The 17,928-nt window shown below is 43.2% G+C and overlaps 1 protein-coding gene across 2 annotated transcripts in view; it reads left to right on the forward strand.

Annotated features, from left to right (window-relative positions):
• The first annotated feature begins 2,262 nt into the window (after positions 1 to 2,262).
• The window catches only part of PBX4 (PBX homeobox 4), a 41,781-nt gene continuing 26,115 nt past the window's right edge, over positions 2,263 to 17,928 (forward strand). For both annotated transcript variants that reach the window (XM_066613977.1, XM_066613978.1), the window contains exon 1: positions 2,263 to 2,655. In XM_066613977.1, coding sequence (XP_066470074.1) covers positions 2,462 to 2,655 — 194 coding nt within the window. In that variant the 5' untranslated portion in view covers positions 2,263 to 2,461. The remainder of the gene's footprint in view (positions 2,656 to 17,928) is intronic.

Below are 17,928 nucleotides of genomic sequence, written 5' to 3' on the forward strand. Positions count from 1 at the left end.
GCTATGCCAGTGCTGGAAAGTTGGTTAGGATTTCGGCCAAAGTCTCTCTAAAATCTTTTAGGTATAGAAAATCATTGCAGAAAAATAGCATCATGATATTTAGGCTCATGCTAGAATGGAACTGTGTCTTGCGTGCACCAAAACTAACTTCTGCAGCAGCTGAACCCTGCAGTTGTGTCCCTGAGCTCCTATACACTCCCTGGTAAGTAGATCCACAAGTCAAAGAGTTACAGCAGCAGGTCAATTTTCTCCCAGATTTGTCACGGGGCATTCCTTGGCCCAGCGTTGCAGCAGCAACCCCTGCTGTGTGCCCACAGTAGCACCCCCATCATCCCACACAGGCAGTGAGTCTGGATGAGATAGGAAAATGCAAGATGCCAGGAAATTTTCTGGGCCCACTCTTTTGGCTCCTGGGCCTCCCTTTTGACTCTGGGCCTGGGTACAAAATACCCCCTTTACCCCCCTCTCATCTGCCCTGGATGACCATGTGGGAATTCCACTTTCACTGTCTTGTTCCATGACGGAAAAAAGTCATAAAGATCAATACAGTACTGTACTGAACAGTAATGTAAGAGTGTTTCAGTAAACTCTCGTCAAGCTGGCATTGGCCTTCAGGTGCTGACTTTCTTGTTTAGAAGACCTTTGAAAATCCTTTCTATCTCTATTTACCTTTTATCATGTTATTTTTATTCTTTTTTACTCTTGGTGGTTGGTAATCTCCTGGAAAGTGGGGGGTAGAATCTGGTAAATAAACTGCTGTAAAAAAAGCAGTACTGTAGTTGTGAGAGGGCAAAGAGCCCAATCCTGTGCATGTCTACTCAGAAGTCCCATAATAGTCAATGGGCCTTACTCCCAGGTAAGTGTGGATAGTCTAGAGCAGGGGTGCTCACACTTTTTTGGCTTGAGAGCTACTTTGAAACCCAGCAAGGCCCAGAGATCTACCAGAGTTTTTTTTACAATGTTCACACCATCATAACAAATAACATTTATGTGTACAATGTATGTTGGTGTACCTTGAGCCCCACTGAGTATAACAGGACTTACTCCTGAGTAGACATGCCTAGGATTAGGCTGTGAGGCTGCAATCCTAGCCACACTTACCTGGGAGTAAGCCCCATTGAGTACAATGGGCCTTACTCCCGGTGTTTCCTCCCAGAAGCACCTGAAGGGGGGGGTCGGCACTCCGCAATCTACTCATTTTGCCTCGTGATCTACCGGTAGATTGCGATCCACCTATTGAGTACCCCTGGTCTAGAGGGTAGGGTAGAGTCTCCGTTTGCCTGAAGATAACATCCACAGGTCGCCAGTTTGAGGCCACTGTGCGACCTTGAAGCAGCTGACAAGCTGAGCCGAGTTATTCCATCTGCTCTGAGCGTGGGAGGTTGGAGGCTAGAATGTGAAACCAGATCAGAAAGAAACATCTGAAATGTTGTGGTTCTTGAAAGATCGAACCTTCTTTCAATTGTAAAAATCTTTACGGGGATTTAAATAGCCTGCCTATGTAAACCGCCTTGAATAAAGTCTGAGGAGAAATCTGAGGACCAAGAAAGTCGGTATAGAAATACCTGTATTATTATTATAGTCAATAGGGCTTACTCCTAGGAAAGTGTGGGTAGAATTGCAGCCTGAGAGCCCAATCCTATGCATGTCTACTGAGAAGTAAATCCCATTAGAGTCAATGGGGCTTACTCCCAGGAAAGTAAGTGTGGGTGGCCTGAGAGCCCAATCCTATGCCCGTCTACTCAGAGGTAAGCCCCATTAGAGTCAACGGGGCTTACTCCGAGGTAAGTGTGGCCAGGACTGGGCTGGTGCGTCAGCTGCGCGAGGCGACTCCTTTCCTCGGGCAGGCGCTGAGGTGAAGCGGGGCAGAGGCGGCCGTTGCGAGGAGCTGGACGGACGTTCCGAAGCGACCGTTGGGGCCGTTGAGCTCCCTTCTGGCCCCCCCCCAGCGATGAGCCCGGTGCGGGCGCAGTTCGAGAGCCGCCGGGCTGAAGCGGCGCGGAGGGAGCTGAGGAGGACGGAACTCTCGTCCCCTCAGGCCGGAGCGTTTGGATGAGGCCGCCCGCTGAGCCCAGGGCAGGGCGAGACGGAGGGGCGGCTCGCTCCAGGCGGGACTCCTCGGGAGGCGGAGGCGCGAGCCCTCGGGGGGTGGGCGGGGCCTGCGCTGGCTGAGGCCGTCAGTCATTGAGGCTTCCCAGGGCCGGCCCCGCCCCCTCTGCCCCCGGAGGCGGCGGCGCTGACGAGGCCGTGGAGAGACTGGCTTTGTCACCGAAGGAGGAGGGCCGCTTCTCGGCAGGCAGCGCCGAGAGGAGGAGCCCCGTCGCGCGGCGGGGGCGGGGCGTGCACGAGAGAGGGGCGCTGGGCCCTGTTGTGTGTGTGTGGATGTGAGAGCGACGCGGGGCTCCAGCCGCTCCGGGACTCCCCCTCCCACACCGCCCCCTCCCCTCCCCCACCGCCCGCCATGGAGGAGGCATCTCGGCTGCTCGCGGGGCTCCAGCCTCCTCCCGGGGCCGCCGCAGACCCTCCGCCCCACCGACTCCAAGCGCCGCCGGGCCCGCCCCAGCCCCAGGTAGCCCCCGGACTTCAGGACACGGGTGACATCTTGCAGCAGATCATGGCCATCACCGACCAGAGCTTGGACGAAGCGCAGGCCAGGTGAGGAAGGGGGGCAAGATCCATGGGGGGGGCAGAGCTCTGAGGGTTGCCCCTCTCTGTGCTGTTGCCCCTGTTCACTTGGTAGGCAGCAGCCCTTGGCCTGCGATTGATGGGCTGCAAAGGGGTGTTCTGCAACTCTGCATGCAGGTTTTGGGGTTGCTGGAGCTGTGGGGCAGAGGCTTGGGGGCAGTGGGGCCTAGGTGCAAGTGTGCTGGAGCTCTACCTATCTGAACTTTGGCTCTGTGTGTGTGTGGCCCCCTAGGATCTAGCTGTGCATCCATAGACAAAAGGTTTGGGGAGCATTGAGGTTTTTGGACCTCTATGGACAACGTTGGGGCTACAATCCTGCCCACACTTTCCTGGGAGTCAGCCCCATGGACGATAATGGGACTTGCTTCTGAGTAGCCATGCATAGGATTGGGCTCTGGGGCTACAATCCTGTCCACACTTTCCTGGGAGTCAGCCTCATGGACGATAATGGGACTTGCTTCTGAGTAGACATGCATAGGATTGGGTTCTGGGGCTATAATCCTATCCACACTTTCCTGGGAGTAAGCCCCATTGATGATAATGGGACTTGTTTCTGAGTAGACATGCATAGGATTGGGCTCGGGCTACAATCCTATCCGCACTTTCTTGGGAGTCAGCCCCTTTTATGATAATGGGACTGACTTCTGTGTAGACATGGATAGGATTGGGCTCTAAGACTCTTTCCACATATTATGCAGGGCAAGCTTGCTCCTTGACCAGTGTACCAGTATGCTGCATGTGTTTGCAAATGCATGGTTGTCACATTGCTCCTCTACATTTGTGGGTAAATGCCTGCATGTAAGGATGACAGAGCTGGGGCCTGGACACTGAAATCTGTCTTGGGACTTGAAATAGCAGCAACTGTGATTTGGTGGCAGATGTCTTTGGCTTTGGGTTCTAGTGAACAATCCCATGGACTGATCACCAAGTGACTTAACAACTGCTGAGTGTTAACCAGTTCATTAGTGTTCAAAACTGTATGTATGCTCAGCAGGCAAGATTTGAACAAATGTTGAATACTCATAGACAAAAGGTTTGGAGAGCATTGCGGTTTTTGAACTTCTACTGCCTGGGATCTATGGACATCATCGGGGCTACAATCCTATCCACACTTTCCTGGGAGTCAGACAGACAAAAATATATGTATTTGTCAGGGATAGATCCAGCCTAGGCAGGGATGCATCACCCCCCCCCCTTTTAGAGGATTGATTCCATGTGTCTGTTGCTTGTGCTTCCAGAAGTATTGCTAGACCAATGTGTTATTGGAGTACAAAGATAATTACTTGGGGAGGATGATTTTGTGTGTGTGTGTGTGTTTTTTTAACAGTACCATTATCTGTACCTTTGGTGGGTGGAGTTGAGTGTGAGGCATTCACAGCAAGCACCAACACTAGTGTCTTAAAGTAGTGGGCAGATGTCTGTAAGAATCTGAGGTTCACTGTTAGTAAAGCATAGCTGCAGGAAGGGCTTTAAATGTGGGGTGAAAACTGCTTAGTTGATAACTTCAGTATGATTAGACCAGGTAATCATGTCTTCCAGTTTGGTGTTTTGGTGGTTGTATCTGCTATGGACATTGTTCTGGCCTAAGATCTGCTATACCGGTAGTTTAGTGGGTACTGCATTCATGTGCTTCATTTTTGCCTTGGTGTTATAATTCATTGGGGTTTGTTGAGTAAAGAGCCAGTATTGGGTGGTAGGGGATTTGTGGCTGTACAATTTTGTAGAATTTGTGGTCAGATTTTTTTTCTTATGTATGGATATTTCCCACATGGAAATATAGAAATGTCATCCCAGGATAATGGTATTTAGTTAGTATGGGCCTGGGTTGTGCTACACTGGAATTGGTTGAACTTATTACCAGCTTTCTTCTGCATATAGGTGTCAGTATAGTGAAGTGGAAAAATGGAGTGCTAAATCCTTTTTTAAATAATATATGTACTGTATTTGCTTATTTTAATGTATTTGATACTTAATAATCCTTTTTACTTTATTGAAATTATTTAACCTATGTCTTGTGCCAGGTGCTGCACACAGAGTGGTAATATAGCATTTCCCAGACAGCTTATGTATATTTATTTTGCAGTTCTACTCATTCCAGTGGAATTTTTACTACCATGGTGTAATGAGTTTAAAATTGGGACATCACCTTGAATTGTGCGTGGAAGAGGAAAAGGAGAAACTTCTCCCTTCTCTAGTAAATCTCTGACCTAAGGAAGACAATGTGACATTTTGAGAAGCCTCCAATATGCTATAGTTTCAGAGTAACTGTGGTCACATCTCAGGCACACCATTGCATATAGAAGCAAAACAGAAGCTATGATGTACTGAAGCCCATAAACATACACACTCATTCCCTCTTCCCTCACTAATTCATATGACCAAGGGCATTGAGAGTGAGTGGAACTGTACATCAGACTTGCAAATAAGTTCACAGTAAGCGATTAGCCCCTCAGCCTTTTTACTAACTCATTTATATCCACCCACTTACTTGAATAATTTGGGCCAAGAAGTAGAAGAAGAAATAGTGTCCTTGCCTGGTTACCTGGGATGATTTTCGCTTGCTATAATTAACCAGAAAAGTGGCTATTTGCAAGTGAAGTGGTGTGTGCTGCAATAGGTTGTATAGCTTCAGTGTATTTGAAGTAGTCCAAAGTGGATTGTGTGGTGGCATTGGAAATGGATGCAGCTTCAAGCTGCATAACTGTATAACTCTTTAATAGAATTTCTTGGCATGCTGCCACTCAGTTTACTTTGGCTGTGAAAATTAGTCCTCTTTCCATTAGCTGAACACAGGCACACAAATTTTCAAGTAACTGGGCAGCAACTTTTCTGTGTCATCATCTGTTTCTGTGCAATTTGACACAAATATCAATGCCTATATATTCACCACATAAATGGGCATTCTGTTAAATTATATCTCTGTTTTACCTTGAAACTGTCATTCAGTATTCTTTCAGGTAGTGTGTATTTGTTTGATAGATTTTCCTCCTGTCACATGTACAGCTAGTTGAACAACCCATAGTAATAAATTATCCAATATTATTCTTGTTGGCAAAGAGGGAGCAGGAGTGTTGGAGTCAATTTCCCCACTCCTGATTATTTGTTCCAGATCATAGCTGTTCAACGTAGAGCAGGCTTGTAAATAATCACTTGCCTGATTTCTTGTGGTAAGACTCACTCTTCAGACAGCTAGATTGGGGAGCTTTTGTAAATGGAAAGAGAGCTGATTCTTTCTTTTCTTTTTCCACAACAGGCTGATGTGCCACAGATGACTAACAGGTACATGTGGACAGCTTGGCTAGTAAAATAGTACTGTGGGCTATGAATGAGTGTACTGAGTGTTGTAGAGTGTGTAAATACTTGCTGCCTGGAAAGATCAGAAATTGCTCCAGGAATTGCTCCTGAATAATTTCTATGAAGCTACCTAAACGTGCGCACCCATAGAATATTTAGTCTGAAGTCATTGGCCACGTCCAGCTCAGAATTAGCACTGAAATCAGTGCATTTAAATGTGCAGTTAATTCTTTGTTGGCATATAGCCTCAATGATACATTGGTTCTAACCTTTTATGCCAGAGTAATGCCATTGCATTTTCAGTGTAATATCATATTCTGTGTTGTTGCTCTGGGATAGTAGCTGATGAACCCTCTTTTAAATAAGTCTTAACAGAACTGTAAGCTGAAAATATCAGAAGGCTAAAGAGAAGGTTAACATACCAGATGCTGAACTTTTGAGCACTGACTTTTTAAAAAGTCTGTTTGTAAAAGTATGGTTATAAGCCAACCCACAGAAATCTGTAAAATATCTAAACTGAACCCATATTTTCAGAGGCATTGTTTTGTACTTCTAAAAGGTAGGTGGCTGCAGACAGGGAGAAAAAACAAAAACATGACCTGGGTAAGCAGATGCATTGTACTGTAGGGCAGAATTTTGTGTGAAAAGCTATTCTAGAACCTGTCTGCTTAACCCATGCCATTGTTATCTAATGAGGGTTATGGTGCTTCTTTTTAATTTCTCCCAGCTTGAGAAATGCATCCTCCTTTAGGAGTGTAGTAGCCTTGCTTGTGCTTCTCAGGAGACTGAAATTAATTAGGGGACATAGCAAACCATGCCATGTTCTTTCTGAGTGTTTATATCTATATATTGTTTTAATATTGCCTGCTGCTTCTTGATTGGCTGTTTTATGGGTAGTTTTATTGTTGTTCTATTATGTATGTTTTATGTTGGCCGCCTTGAGCATCCACACCAGTGGGGAAAAGGCAGGGTATGAACATAAGAACAGCCCCACTGGATCAGGCCATAGGCCCATCTAGTCCAGCTTCATGTATCTCACAGCGGCCCACCAGATGCCCCAGGGAGCACACCAGATAACAAGAGACCTGCATCCTGGTGCCCTCCCTTGCATCTGGCATTCTGACTTAGCCCATTTCTAAAATCAGGAGGTTGCACATGCACATCATGGCTTGTAACCCGTAATGGCTTTTTCCTCCAGAAACTTGTCCAATCCCCTTTTAAAGGCATCCAGGCCAGATGCCGTCACCACATTCTGTGGCAAGGAGTTCCACAGACCAACCACACGCTGAGTAAAGAAATATTTTCTTTTGTCTGTCCTAACCCTCCCAACACTCAATTTTAGTGGATGTGCCCTGGTTCTGGTGTTATGTGAGAGTGTAAAGAGCATCTCCCTATCCACTCTGTCCATCCCCTGCATAATTTTGTATGTCTCAATCGTGTCCCCCCTCAGGTGCCTCTTTTCTAGGCTGAAGAGGCCCAAACGCTGAAGGTGCCCCAGCCCCGTAATCATCTTAGTCGCTCTATTATAAATACAGGTTGAGCCTCATTATTCCCTTGGGTTCTGTTTGAAGCACACAAGTGGATGGCAAAAAGGCACTATAGCAAATCAATTTAAAAAACAAAGTTTTTTGCTCCAGTGATTTAAAAACAACCTTGTTGACCTTTGTGATGTAAGATAAGAGTCATTAAGAAGACAGTCCATCAATCAGTCCTCCTCCAAGAGCTTAGAAAGGAGCTCCACTCAGCCTCTCCCTTCACCAATGCAAAGTGAGCACCTTTCTGTGCTCAGGGGGAAGGGAGGGGTTGCCTGGAGAGAGAAGGATTGATGGATTGTCAGCCAGCTGCCCCCCCTCTCATTAAGGAGGCTATTGTTAAAGGACTGTTTAAAGGGATGCATTTTTCCCCTTCTCCAGGGATCAGTACATTCCTTCTGATTTGCAGGGGCCATTCCTGTTGAGTCAAATCCGTGTATAAATAGGCTGGACCTGTAAATACCTTTAATGAGCAAACCTGGTTCAGGAGCAGGGCAGCTATATAAATTAGCATTGGTCCAGTTACTTCTCTTACTTGCTTGTCTACTCAAAAGTAAGACCCATTCAGTGAGACTCACTCCCAGGTAAATGTGCATAGGAGTGCAACCTTAGTCCTGATGATACATATTGTTTGGGAGTAATCCTTTGTTATTGATAGTAAAATTGAATGCATTGATCAGTAAAATGAAAGTAAAACATTCCTAGTTACAGCACAATTCTAACTGTAACTTGAGCTGGCTCAGCCATCCCTGTACCCGCTCATGGTGTCTCAGAGTGCCATAAGGCATGTTTGTGTTTACTTGGGGGCCAACACAAAGAAAGGCCTGTGTTGGCCTGTCAGTACCGGATCCTGATGCTGCACTAGCCAGCAGAGGTAAATTTGTGCTATGTGGCATGGGGCAGTTTGGAGGCAAGGGAGGGCAAAACGGGTGGGGGGGATTGGGCCCAGGAGGGGGCGAGAATTGGGGAGGCCTCCTCTGCTGTATCCTGATACCTACTCCCAAGCTGTGCAGCCCTACATGGACTTCCTGGATTTGTGCCAGCTAAATAGCTGGCACAGATTTAAGAAGCCCCATAGGAATGACTGGGGTGTTACTTGGGGTAATCCCCTTACCCTGAGGAGACCTCCAGCCTTCTCCTAAACTGCATTGAATGTAGCACATACTGCTGCGCCAGTGCATCTTAGAATCCGGGATTTTGCTATCTTTGAATAAGAAGAATTTCCTGGTTTTTTCCTGGGTTTCTTTAGCTTCTGTTACTGCCCCCAAGTTCTTCAAATTTAATTCATGTCAATGCAGCTCCACACTTCATATTTAAGATTTTTTTGCTGTGTATACACTGGTGTTTCTTGCACCAACCACACAAATTCTGAATGATATCCTGTATTTGCATGCTGATGTTTCTGGAAACGCAATCAGGTTACTCAGACATGCATACAGTATATGTGTGTTTTAAAGAACCATGTTCATGTGTGTACATCATTTGTATTTTTGGTGCAAACCTATAAGTAGGTTTGGAATTGTAGCCTTTTTGTGTCTTTTACCAAAACACTATCAATGTGTATGCAGCAAGTGTGTTTGTTGCTTAATTTGTGAAGTTGTCCCAAGCCCTCTGTGTGTCAGTTAGTTTATATGCTAATAAATTAAAACAGATTCAGCAGGATAAAAGCAATATATAAATGTTATGCACTCTTTTACAGCCTTGCCGCACGTTTTGGTTTTTGAATTTGTAATAAAGAATGAACTTTATGATTCAGTACTGTAATCTCTCACAATATTTGGTGGTATTCTGTGTGTAGCTCATGTTCCTATCAGCACTGATAAATTCCCACGTTCCTGAAGTCTGTTTTGGAAAATGCAGAAAAGATTGGCTCTGTGGTGCATCCTCATGAGTCATAATGTTGTGCAGAAGAACATTAGAATGCAGCACTAGTGCAGGAATACCCTTAACATTCATTTATGGCTGTGCAAGGAAGAGTTCCATTTGGCCTGTCAAAATACAGGGGAATCATGTATGAGCCTGAATTTTGTTACTACAGCCACAAATGTGTGTCTGTGGAGAACGTGATCTAAATTTATCTATTTATAGTAAAAATTGTACAGATTTTTGTCCTGCTTCTCTAATTAAAAATGTCTCAGGGCAGTTTATAATAATTTAATCATTGCATTATTGTAACCACAATGGATTTTAAAAGAAATATAAATATGCTGTCTTAAATGTTGCCACATGCCTCAGTATTTGAATTTTGAATAAAGCACAAACTAGTTTGCTTCAGTAGTATAATAATGCACAACATTTGCTATTATTTTCAGTGTAGCTCATGGTTCCTGTTGTCACTGATATATTCAGTGCTGAAACTTTAAAACAGTGGTTCTTAAACATTTAGCACTGTGACCCACTTTTTAGAATGAGAATCTGTCAGGACCCACCAAAAGTGATGACATGACTAGAAGTGACATCATCAAGCAGGACAATTTTTAACAACCCTAGGCTGCAATCACTTACCCAGGAGTAAGTCCCATTTACTATCATTGTTAAAAGCATATACATGGTAGCCTGTTAAAAGTATAAACCTGTAACATTTCCCCAAATGCAGTTGCATATCATGGTAGCATCAAGTCTAATATATTAAAAATAAAATAATGAAATGAATGGGGACCTACCTGAAATTGGCTCATGACCTACCTAGTGGGTCCCAGCCCACTACTTGAGAAACACTGCATTTAAAAAAAGCAGCAAACTTTTATTACTTGTTACTCTTCCTTATCAGTAGAAACATGGGAGCTATTTACATTGTGTGGACATAGAGATTGTTCACCTGAATGTATGGCTTTTTGGCAGCATTGTCATCTCCTTTTTTGATTGGACAGGCTTTGTCTGCTGTCAGTCTGAGTTTAGCAAGTCCCCACTGGTACCTTGTATGCAGAATTATATTGCTTGTAGAAGTGATTCCATCATGAACATACACTCTGCCAGAATACATAAAAGTTATTGTTGTGCATGTGGAACTTTGCATTCAACTTCCTGTGAGCTAGATCAGTGGCTCTCAAACTTTTTAGAGGCCTTAGAAGCTTCAGCCTGATTTATAAAAGCCAAGGGTTGTGACTGTAATGGTGATTGTGCAGCAGTGCTCCCCCCAAGTAGCAACTTGTTTAACGCTTGATGCATATAGCATAATCGACTTTTGCAAACCACCAAAAATTGGGTCATGACCCATTGGTAGGTGTCAGATCCACAGTTTGAGAACTGCTGAGCTAGAGGAAACACATTGTCTTTCACATTCTCCAGGGTGCCACCTTCAAAGCATTGGAAGTCTGTAGAAGCAGGCAGTTTGTGCCATGCTTTGTCACCTCTATGATAGTTGATTGCTCTGTATGACTGCTGTGAGCTGTGGAGTGTTGATTTCAAGGAATGGCTCCATGAATTCACCCCAATGAAAAGTTAGTTATTTTAAAAGAGGGATTTTGTCTTCCAGAGGAACAGACACCAAAATGTTTTGTACCTAAAAGTTTATATGCTAAAACTCAAAAAATCAGTGTATAAAACATCAGCTCCAAATTTTGTGAATGCTGTGTTGAGTTTAATTTGAAATGGCTGTTATAAGTTTTTTGAATTCATTCACTGTTTTTAAATTGTCTTGAAACAACTTAAATGCTATGCTGCGTTTGTGATTTTTAGAAAACTAATGATTAAAAAGACCCCTTTGCAGTGGATGTAAGTGGAGTGGTTTCTTATAGAGTTTTTTTAGCTGTAGAGATTATGGAATCGAGGAGTTCATGTAAAAGCTTAGAACAGCATTGGCCTAAGAGTGAATGAAATGTACTTTCAAACCATTGTTGAACACACCTGCTACTTTGGAGTGTTCAGATCTGCAATACCATTCACTATAGCAGTGGTTCTCAAACTTTGAGGGAGCTTTACTCCCTCAGTAAGTTCTTGCAGGGGAGGGGTTATTCCCAGGATCGCGCCCCTAAGGTTGGGCGAGGGGGGGTGCTTGTGACTAACTTTATGGCGACAGGGCTGCAAAATGGAAGTGCTTTGTGCCCACTTTCTCCAAACATTCCAAGACTTGGGGAGGGCTGCGCAGGGCTCCCTGCAGCCTGCTGCAGCCCTGTCTTCATAAAGTAAGTCACAAACACATCCCTTCGCCCCCCATAAGGGCGCAATCCTGGGGATCGCTTCCCTGTCTCTCCCCTTCCCCCACCCGAACCTTTACACGGTGGGTTGACAAAGAATTGTCAATAAAGAATTCTGTATTGACAAAGAATATAACTTCATGAAATGTGTGAATGTTTATTAATATATTTTATGCTGTTTGATTATCAGCATTTATGACAAACATTTTATGTAATAAAAATTTTTGGAATTTCACAGGTGGACTTGTGTAGTTCAAGATTCACAATTTTCGTTTTACTTATATTTTCAGGCAGAATCTTGTGGCCACTTTATACATTAATCAGAATAATGTGGTAATATCTAGCTACATGCTTTATTTTAGCTTCTTTAGTGTGTACTTGCTGTGTTTAGTGTTTGTTGCTTCTTTAGCATATCTACCTGTGTACAGTAATGTGTTTTTATTTATGTTAGATCAGTGTTTCTCAAACTGTGGGTTGGGACCCACTAGGTGGGTCGCAAGCCAATTCCAGGTAGATTCCCATTCATTTCAATATTTTATTTTTAATATATTAGACTTGATGCTACCATGATATGTGACTGCATTTGGGGAAATGTTACAGACCTGTACTTTTAACAAGCTGCTATGTATATTCTTTTAACAATGATAGTCAATGGAACTTACTCCTGGGTAAGTGTGAGTAGGATTGCAGCCTAGGTTTGTTAAAAATTTTCTTGCTTGTAGATGACACTTCTGGTCATGACATTACTTTTGGTGGGTCCTGACAGATTCTCATTCTAAAAAGTGGGTCCCGGTGCTAAATGTGTGAGAACCACTGTGTTAGATGTATATTTATTTTGGCATTTTGTAAATTAAAAATAAAACCCTTTTTCAGTTCAGGCTGAATTGGAAAGTTGTGTATTTGAATGCTCCGCCCCCACCTCCTTGCAAACATGATATAGAGCAGCATGCTCGAGTAGGTTGGGCTGAACTCATTTTCCTGGCTTGCTAATTGTATGTGCAGGATTTTTTTTATTGGAGAGCATTCAAAAACTAGAATGCAGCAAGAAGTGGTTTAATTCAGGAAACACTTTAATGTGATTCTTCTGCTTGAATAAATTGGCTTTCATAGAGTTGATTTAAATATGGATTTTACAGAATGAGATGGTAAATTAAGGTTACAGGTCTCTCAGTTATATCACATTAGACTGTGTGGTATGAGTGTAACTGTGATCCATGTTCCATATAAAAAGATACCTGCATATAGTGAACTAGTATATTGGGGAAGATATTTATGCTAAATGTTTCTTCCTTATGTTCTAGTTTATACAAAAAGCCTGTTGCAAGTGGGAGTGTTTAAAGATATGACTCCCTCCTGCAGTTTGATGTGGTGCAATGCAGAATTCTTATTTTGTATAATATGTTGATTGGCTCTGAGCGGTAGAGTTTTTGGTATAACACCACTGATTTTCAGTGAATACATCAATTTGGGGTTACAATTTGAGAATTGTCAGGATCCAACTGAAAGCTGCAACAGCATACTTTATGCTATATATGGCAGTGTTTCTCAATCAGTGATATGGGTACCACCAGTAGTACTTGAAGTGGTGTCTGATGGTACTCGCAGGATCCCTTGACCCCTGTCGCCTGGCAATGAGACCAAGACTGTGACACAACAAACAGTGGTAGGATACTCAGCTTGATGGACAGAGATCCAAAGCATATGCTTTTTCCGTGCTTGAAAAAGTCCTGCTGTTCCCCCTTAGCCTCTTACTGGTTTTTTTCCACATTGGATCTGGCCTCCCAATCCAGAAGTAACTAACAGTGATGTTATTACCAGTTACTTCTGGTAGCACTTTGAATAGGTGGGCTATGTGAAGTGGTATGGTGGAGGACAAACCTTGAGAAACACTGATATTGGGCGATAGATAGGTCTGCGAAACAGATTAAATCAAAACAAGGTGCTGGAAAGGCAATAAAATTCTTCTGCAAGCCCCTGTGACTCTAGTCTGATGGCACTTGTTCTTTATTTGCAGTCAGTTGATAGTGGTGTTCCCCACTCCCAGTTTCTCCCCTTCCCTATCTTTCCTCCTATGGAATTTAGAATGTGTGATACACGGGGAACCCACCAGCTGAGGAGTAGAGAGAGATTTGAAGAAGGGAAACCCAGCAAGGAAATGGATACCTGTTCTTCCTCATTCTGACTACTCCACTATCAGTTGTGTCTTTAATTTTTGAAAACCATAAATGGTTTTCAAAATTTAAAATAAGTGTCAGGCTACAGTTGCACATCCATCTTCTGTGGAACATGTGGCCTGGCTCTTCATATAAAACAAAGAAGATGTTTTACCCTTCAGTGGATAATTATTTGCAGTCATGGAATGTGTGAAAACCATTGTTTTAATTCCCATCCAATAGGAATAGGCAAATTCTAAGCCTGAAAGAGCATCAATAGCTGTGATCAGAGACCATAATTTGTATGATGAGTAGTAGTTGGTATTTTGGATTCTCACGGGATGGACACTCTTCTCTACTGCTGTCTTTTCAAAGCATGTTGTGCTGTTTTACTGTTGGAGGCAAGGTATTTGATTGTGTGCTGTTGGGTTTGTCCAGGATGCAGTGGTTTTCAAACAGTGTTCTGGCAAATCTTGGAGTTCCTTTCCTAGGGACTTGTCAAGGGCCCCTCAGTGAAAGTGTCAGTAATGGAAAATATCAACCTTCCCTGGAAGACAGCTTGACCATCAATATTGATCTCTTGTAATGTGGAACCATAGAGGAGCATCTGTACAAGGGCAGAGACTTGGTTCATGTAAAGCAACTGTAAAGCCCAGTGTGCTCACCCAGTACCCCTCTGTAAATTGTGTTCACCCTCAAATTGCCCCGGAATCCCCCGTGGTGTACAGGAGTTGTTTAGAAGTTGTTTCCTGAAATAGGAAGCTTGAAAATCACTACAGTAAGATATTCTCCAAACTACATGATAGTATTGGTGTACAAGTGTGCTGTATAGAGTTCATGAAGTTTGTAGGGGACAAATAATCTGGCAATGACATTTTTCTAACACTGCACCAAATATATTTTAAGTTTGGGATGAATGTGATGTTTGTGTGCAGTCTGTGAATGCATTCTTAGTCTTGTAGCTTTTTTTCCGAACTCATTATGGGATTCTAGTAAAAACATTTCAGTAAAGTCTCTATATGTGTTGTAGACCAGGCATTTTCCCCCCATATACATGTGGAGTTCTGCAGAGTAGCATTTCTTTGTACAAGTTAATTCAGAAGGGCCAATAATGAGATGTCAAATGATAGCCAGCACAATGAAATAGTGTACCTGTTTTAAACATGCCAATAAAGAGCATGATTCAAGAGCCATATGAGGCTTGGCCACTGACCAAGAGAATGAGTTGTTGAGGGCAGCATGTTTTTTATTTATCACTTGAGCAAACTGAACACCTGCAGTTTCTCTGGGGACCATTGTGTTCCAAAGAAATGAATGTCATGGCTGCTGAACTGTGGAGTTGACCTGTAAAGAGTGCTTTTTCAAACTGATGCAGAAGTTGCCAGGTACAGGTGAGTAAAAGTGAAGCATTTTTTTTAATGACTTATATATACTTCAGCTGTGCTCCTTGTCTGTTACTAGCAGAGACCTCTAGAGATTTCTTTGTTTGTCTTGGCTGCCTGAGTCCTTGGGCCATGTTTGTAGGGCTAGAATTGGTTCTTCAACAAAAGGATGAACAGAAACATATGGTAATTTTGGTTAGGCTGCCATGAAACAATATGGTCAGTGTAGATTTATATTTTTATGGTATTTTAATGTGTTATGTATTTATCTACTAGACATTTACTTCTAAAAAGGTTGTGGCCTGATCAGATGACACATCATGAATTAGAAACCTTAGATTGTGAATGAACCACAGTGAACTTCAGGATCCCACTCCCCTCTCCTCTTCTATGCACAAGAGAAGAATAGTGAAAGTTTCTACTTTTGCTTCTGAATCAGCTGCAGTGTCCTGTTGTGTAGGGACAGAACTGTGGTTTATTCTTCAAACAAGCAAGGATTAAGCCATCATTTGAACCTGGTTTGTTGAGCCTGAGCAAACTAAAATTTGTATAAACCACAGTTTGAGTTTGCATATCATATGAAACTGTGGTTTAGTAAAAAATGAAAACATAAGCTTTCATTCTCCTGCTCTCATACTCAACAGAGGCAAGGAGGTTGTTCATAAGTGAAACTGGCCACAGCTTGTTTGCAATTATCTAAAAAAGATGGTTTTATGTACCAGTAGTTAACTTGTATGAGAAGTCTAACAAGCTGCAGGAAGCCATGTACACATTGATATGGTAGGTTGGTGGGCTTTCAGCATACATGAAATTGTATACTGTAGAACAGAGGTGTCAAACATAAGGCCCAGGGGCTGGATGTAGCCCGCGGAAGCTTTTTATCCGACCCTCAGGCCCTCAGTTGCTGAGCAGTGCTAAGGTGTTACTTCTGAATGGGCAGCCCACTTGAAAATTGGGCTCTCCAATATCTTGAAATATGATCAAGATTTGTGTGTTTTCTCTTCTGACATTTGCAGCTAATGGGTTCCTAAGTGAGAAAAAGTGCTTATTTTTGGTTATGACCAGTTTAATGACATCATTTCCTGCCTAATAACATCACTTCCGGCCCTCAGCAGGCATTATGAATGTTATTCGGCCCTCGATATGAAACGAGTTTTACATCCCTGCTCTAGAAAATCATAGTAATATCGTCAGGAATCCAGCTACAGTGACTCTAGAAGTAATTTGCATAGTGAATTTATTTTTTCCCCCACATTTTTGTACTGCCCTTTTTCCAAGGTGCTCAGAGTGATGTACATGGTTCCTTTTATCCTTATGAGGTGTGAGGTAGGTGAGGTACAAAAGGCAGAGTTTTCTTGATAGTGGTGCCCAAATTATAAAATTCCCCTCTCTAGGTGACTTGAATGATCCAGTCATTGGAGTCATTTAAGCATCTGGTAACAACCCACCAGTGGCGTTGCTAGGGGTTGCGGGGGGTGTGGTCCGCACCAGGTGTCGCGCACGGGGGGTGACGCACACTGGGGGGTGATGCGCTAAAATCACGTTAGGAGTAACCCCATCATATTATATACCGTTGGATGCGGAATTTCAATTGGAAGGCAATGCAGAAAACCAGAATGAACTATCCCCTTTCTATCAAAAGTTATGGCCAAAAGACTGGAGAACAAAAAATACATGGATCTCTATGGAAAGTGAAAGTGAGCCGTATCGCGCATTTACTCGTGAGTAGGCGAACTTGCCTTAGTCCTTCAGAAAGGGCAGGCTGAGAGGAATCCAAAGACACCAGAATGGTCCTGATCCAATGCACTTGGAGCTAAACAAGTGCTCCAGAATGCAGCCCCCCCCTCACTAAAAAAGATCAAAAGAGGCTTCAGCTGATAAGATGAATATTTTTGAGACTTGCAAAGCCAGGTGGATCCTGACAGTGATCTGGTTTAAACAGAAGTTCTTAAATTGAACTGGGCACTGGGTAGGGCTGAAAACCTTACTGGTTTTGGAGGGGGGGTGTTATTGCAGGCAGGCCACAGAGGAAATTCACTTGGTGGAACAGGACTGGCTTCTGCTTATTTAATTATTTGTTTTACTTTAATTATTTATACATTTATTTTAATTTGCCTAATGATGTCACTTCCACCATGACATCACTTCTGGTGAGTCTTGGACAGATTGTCATTTTAAAAAGTGGGTCCCAGTGCTAAAAGTTTGAGAGCTGCTGCAATAAGGTGTTAGTAAATTGACACCCGGGGGGGGGGTGATACCACTAGTGTAATTTCATGCAGAATGTATTCTATCTTTGTTCTATGAAAAGGTACAGCCAAAAAACCAGTGGGGGCAGAGCGATGGTACATCACCATGCCCACCACCTGGGGTGTTGCCCCGCCCACAGCATGGGAAGGTGATGTGCTGGCATCCCACACTGGGTGATGCGAACCCTAGTGACGTCACTGCGACCCACCTACTTCTAATTTTGACCTGTAATTATGTTGATTTGTAATGTTTTTATTTTACTTTTGCTTCTATTTTTAAAGATGATGTTTTATTGTTTTAGTTGTTGTAACCTGCCCTGGTGGCCCCAGCAGGAGGTGATGGGTGGGGTAGTTTTTTAACATTATGACAAGAAGTGTTAGAATCTACTTGCTTTAGAATAGCATAGCCTCTTCAATAGTATAGCCTTCCCAAGCAGATTCTGGACAGTGTTTCATATGAAGTTGTACATAGTAGACAGTTTGTGGGGCAAGCCTGTATT

The sequence above is a fragment of the Tiliqua scincoides genome, chromosome 2 (genome assembly GCF_035046505.1).
Source record: "Tiliqua scincoides isolate rTilSci1 chromosome 2, rTilSci1.hap2, whole genome shotgun sequence".
In the NCBI taxonomy this organism is placed as follows: Eukaryota; Metazoa; Chordata; class Lepidosauria; order Squamata; family Scincidae; genus Tiliqua; species Tiliqua scincoides.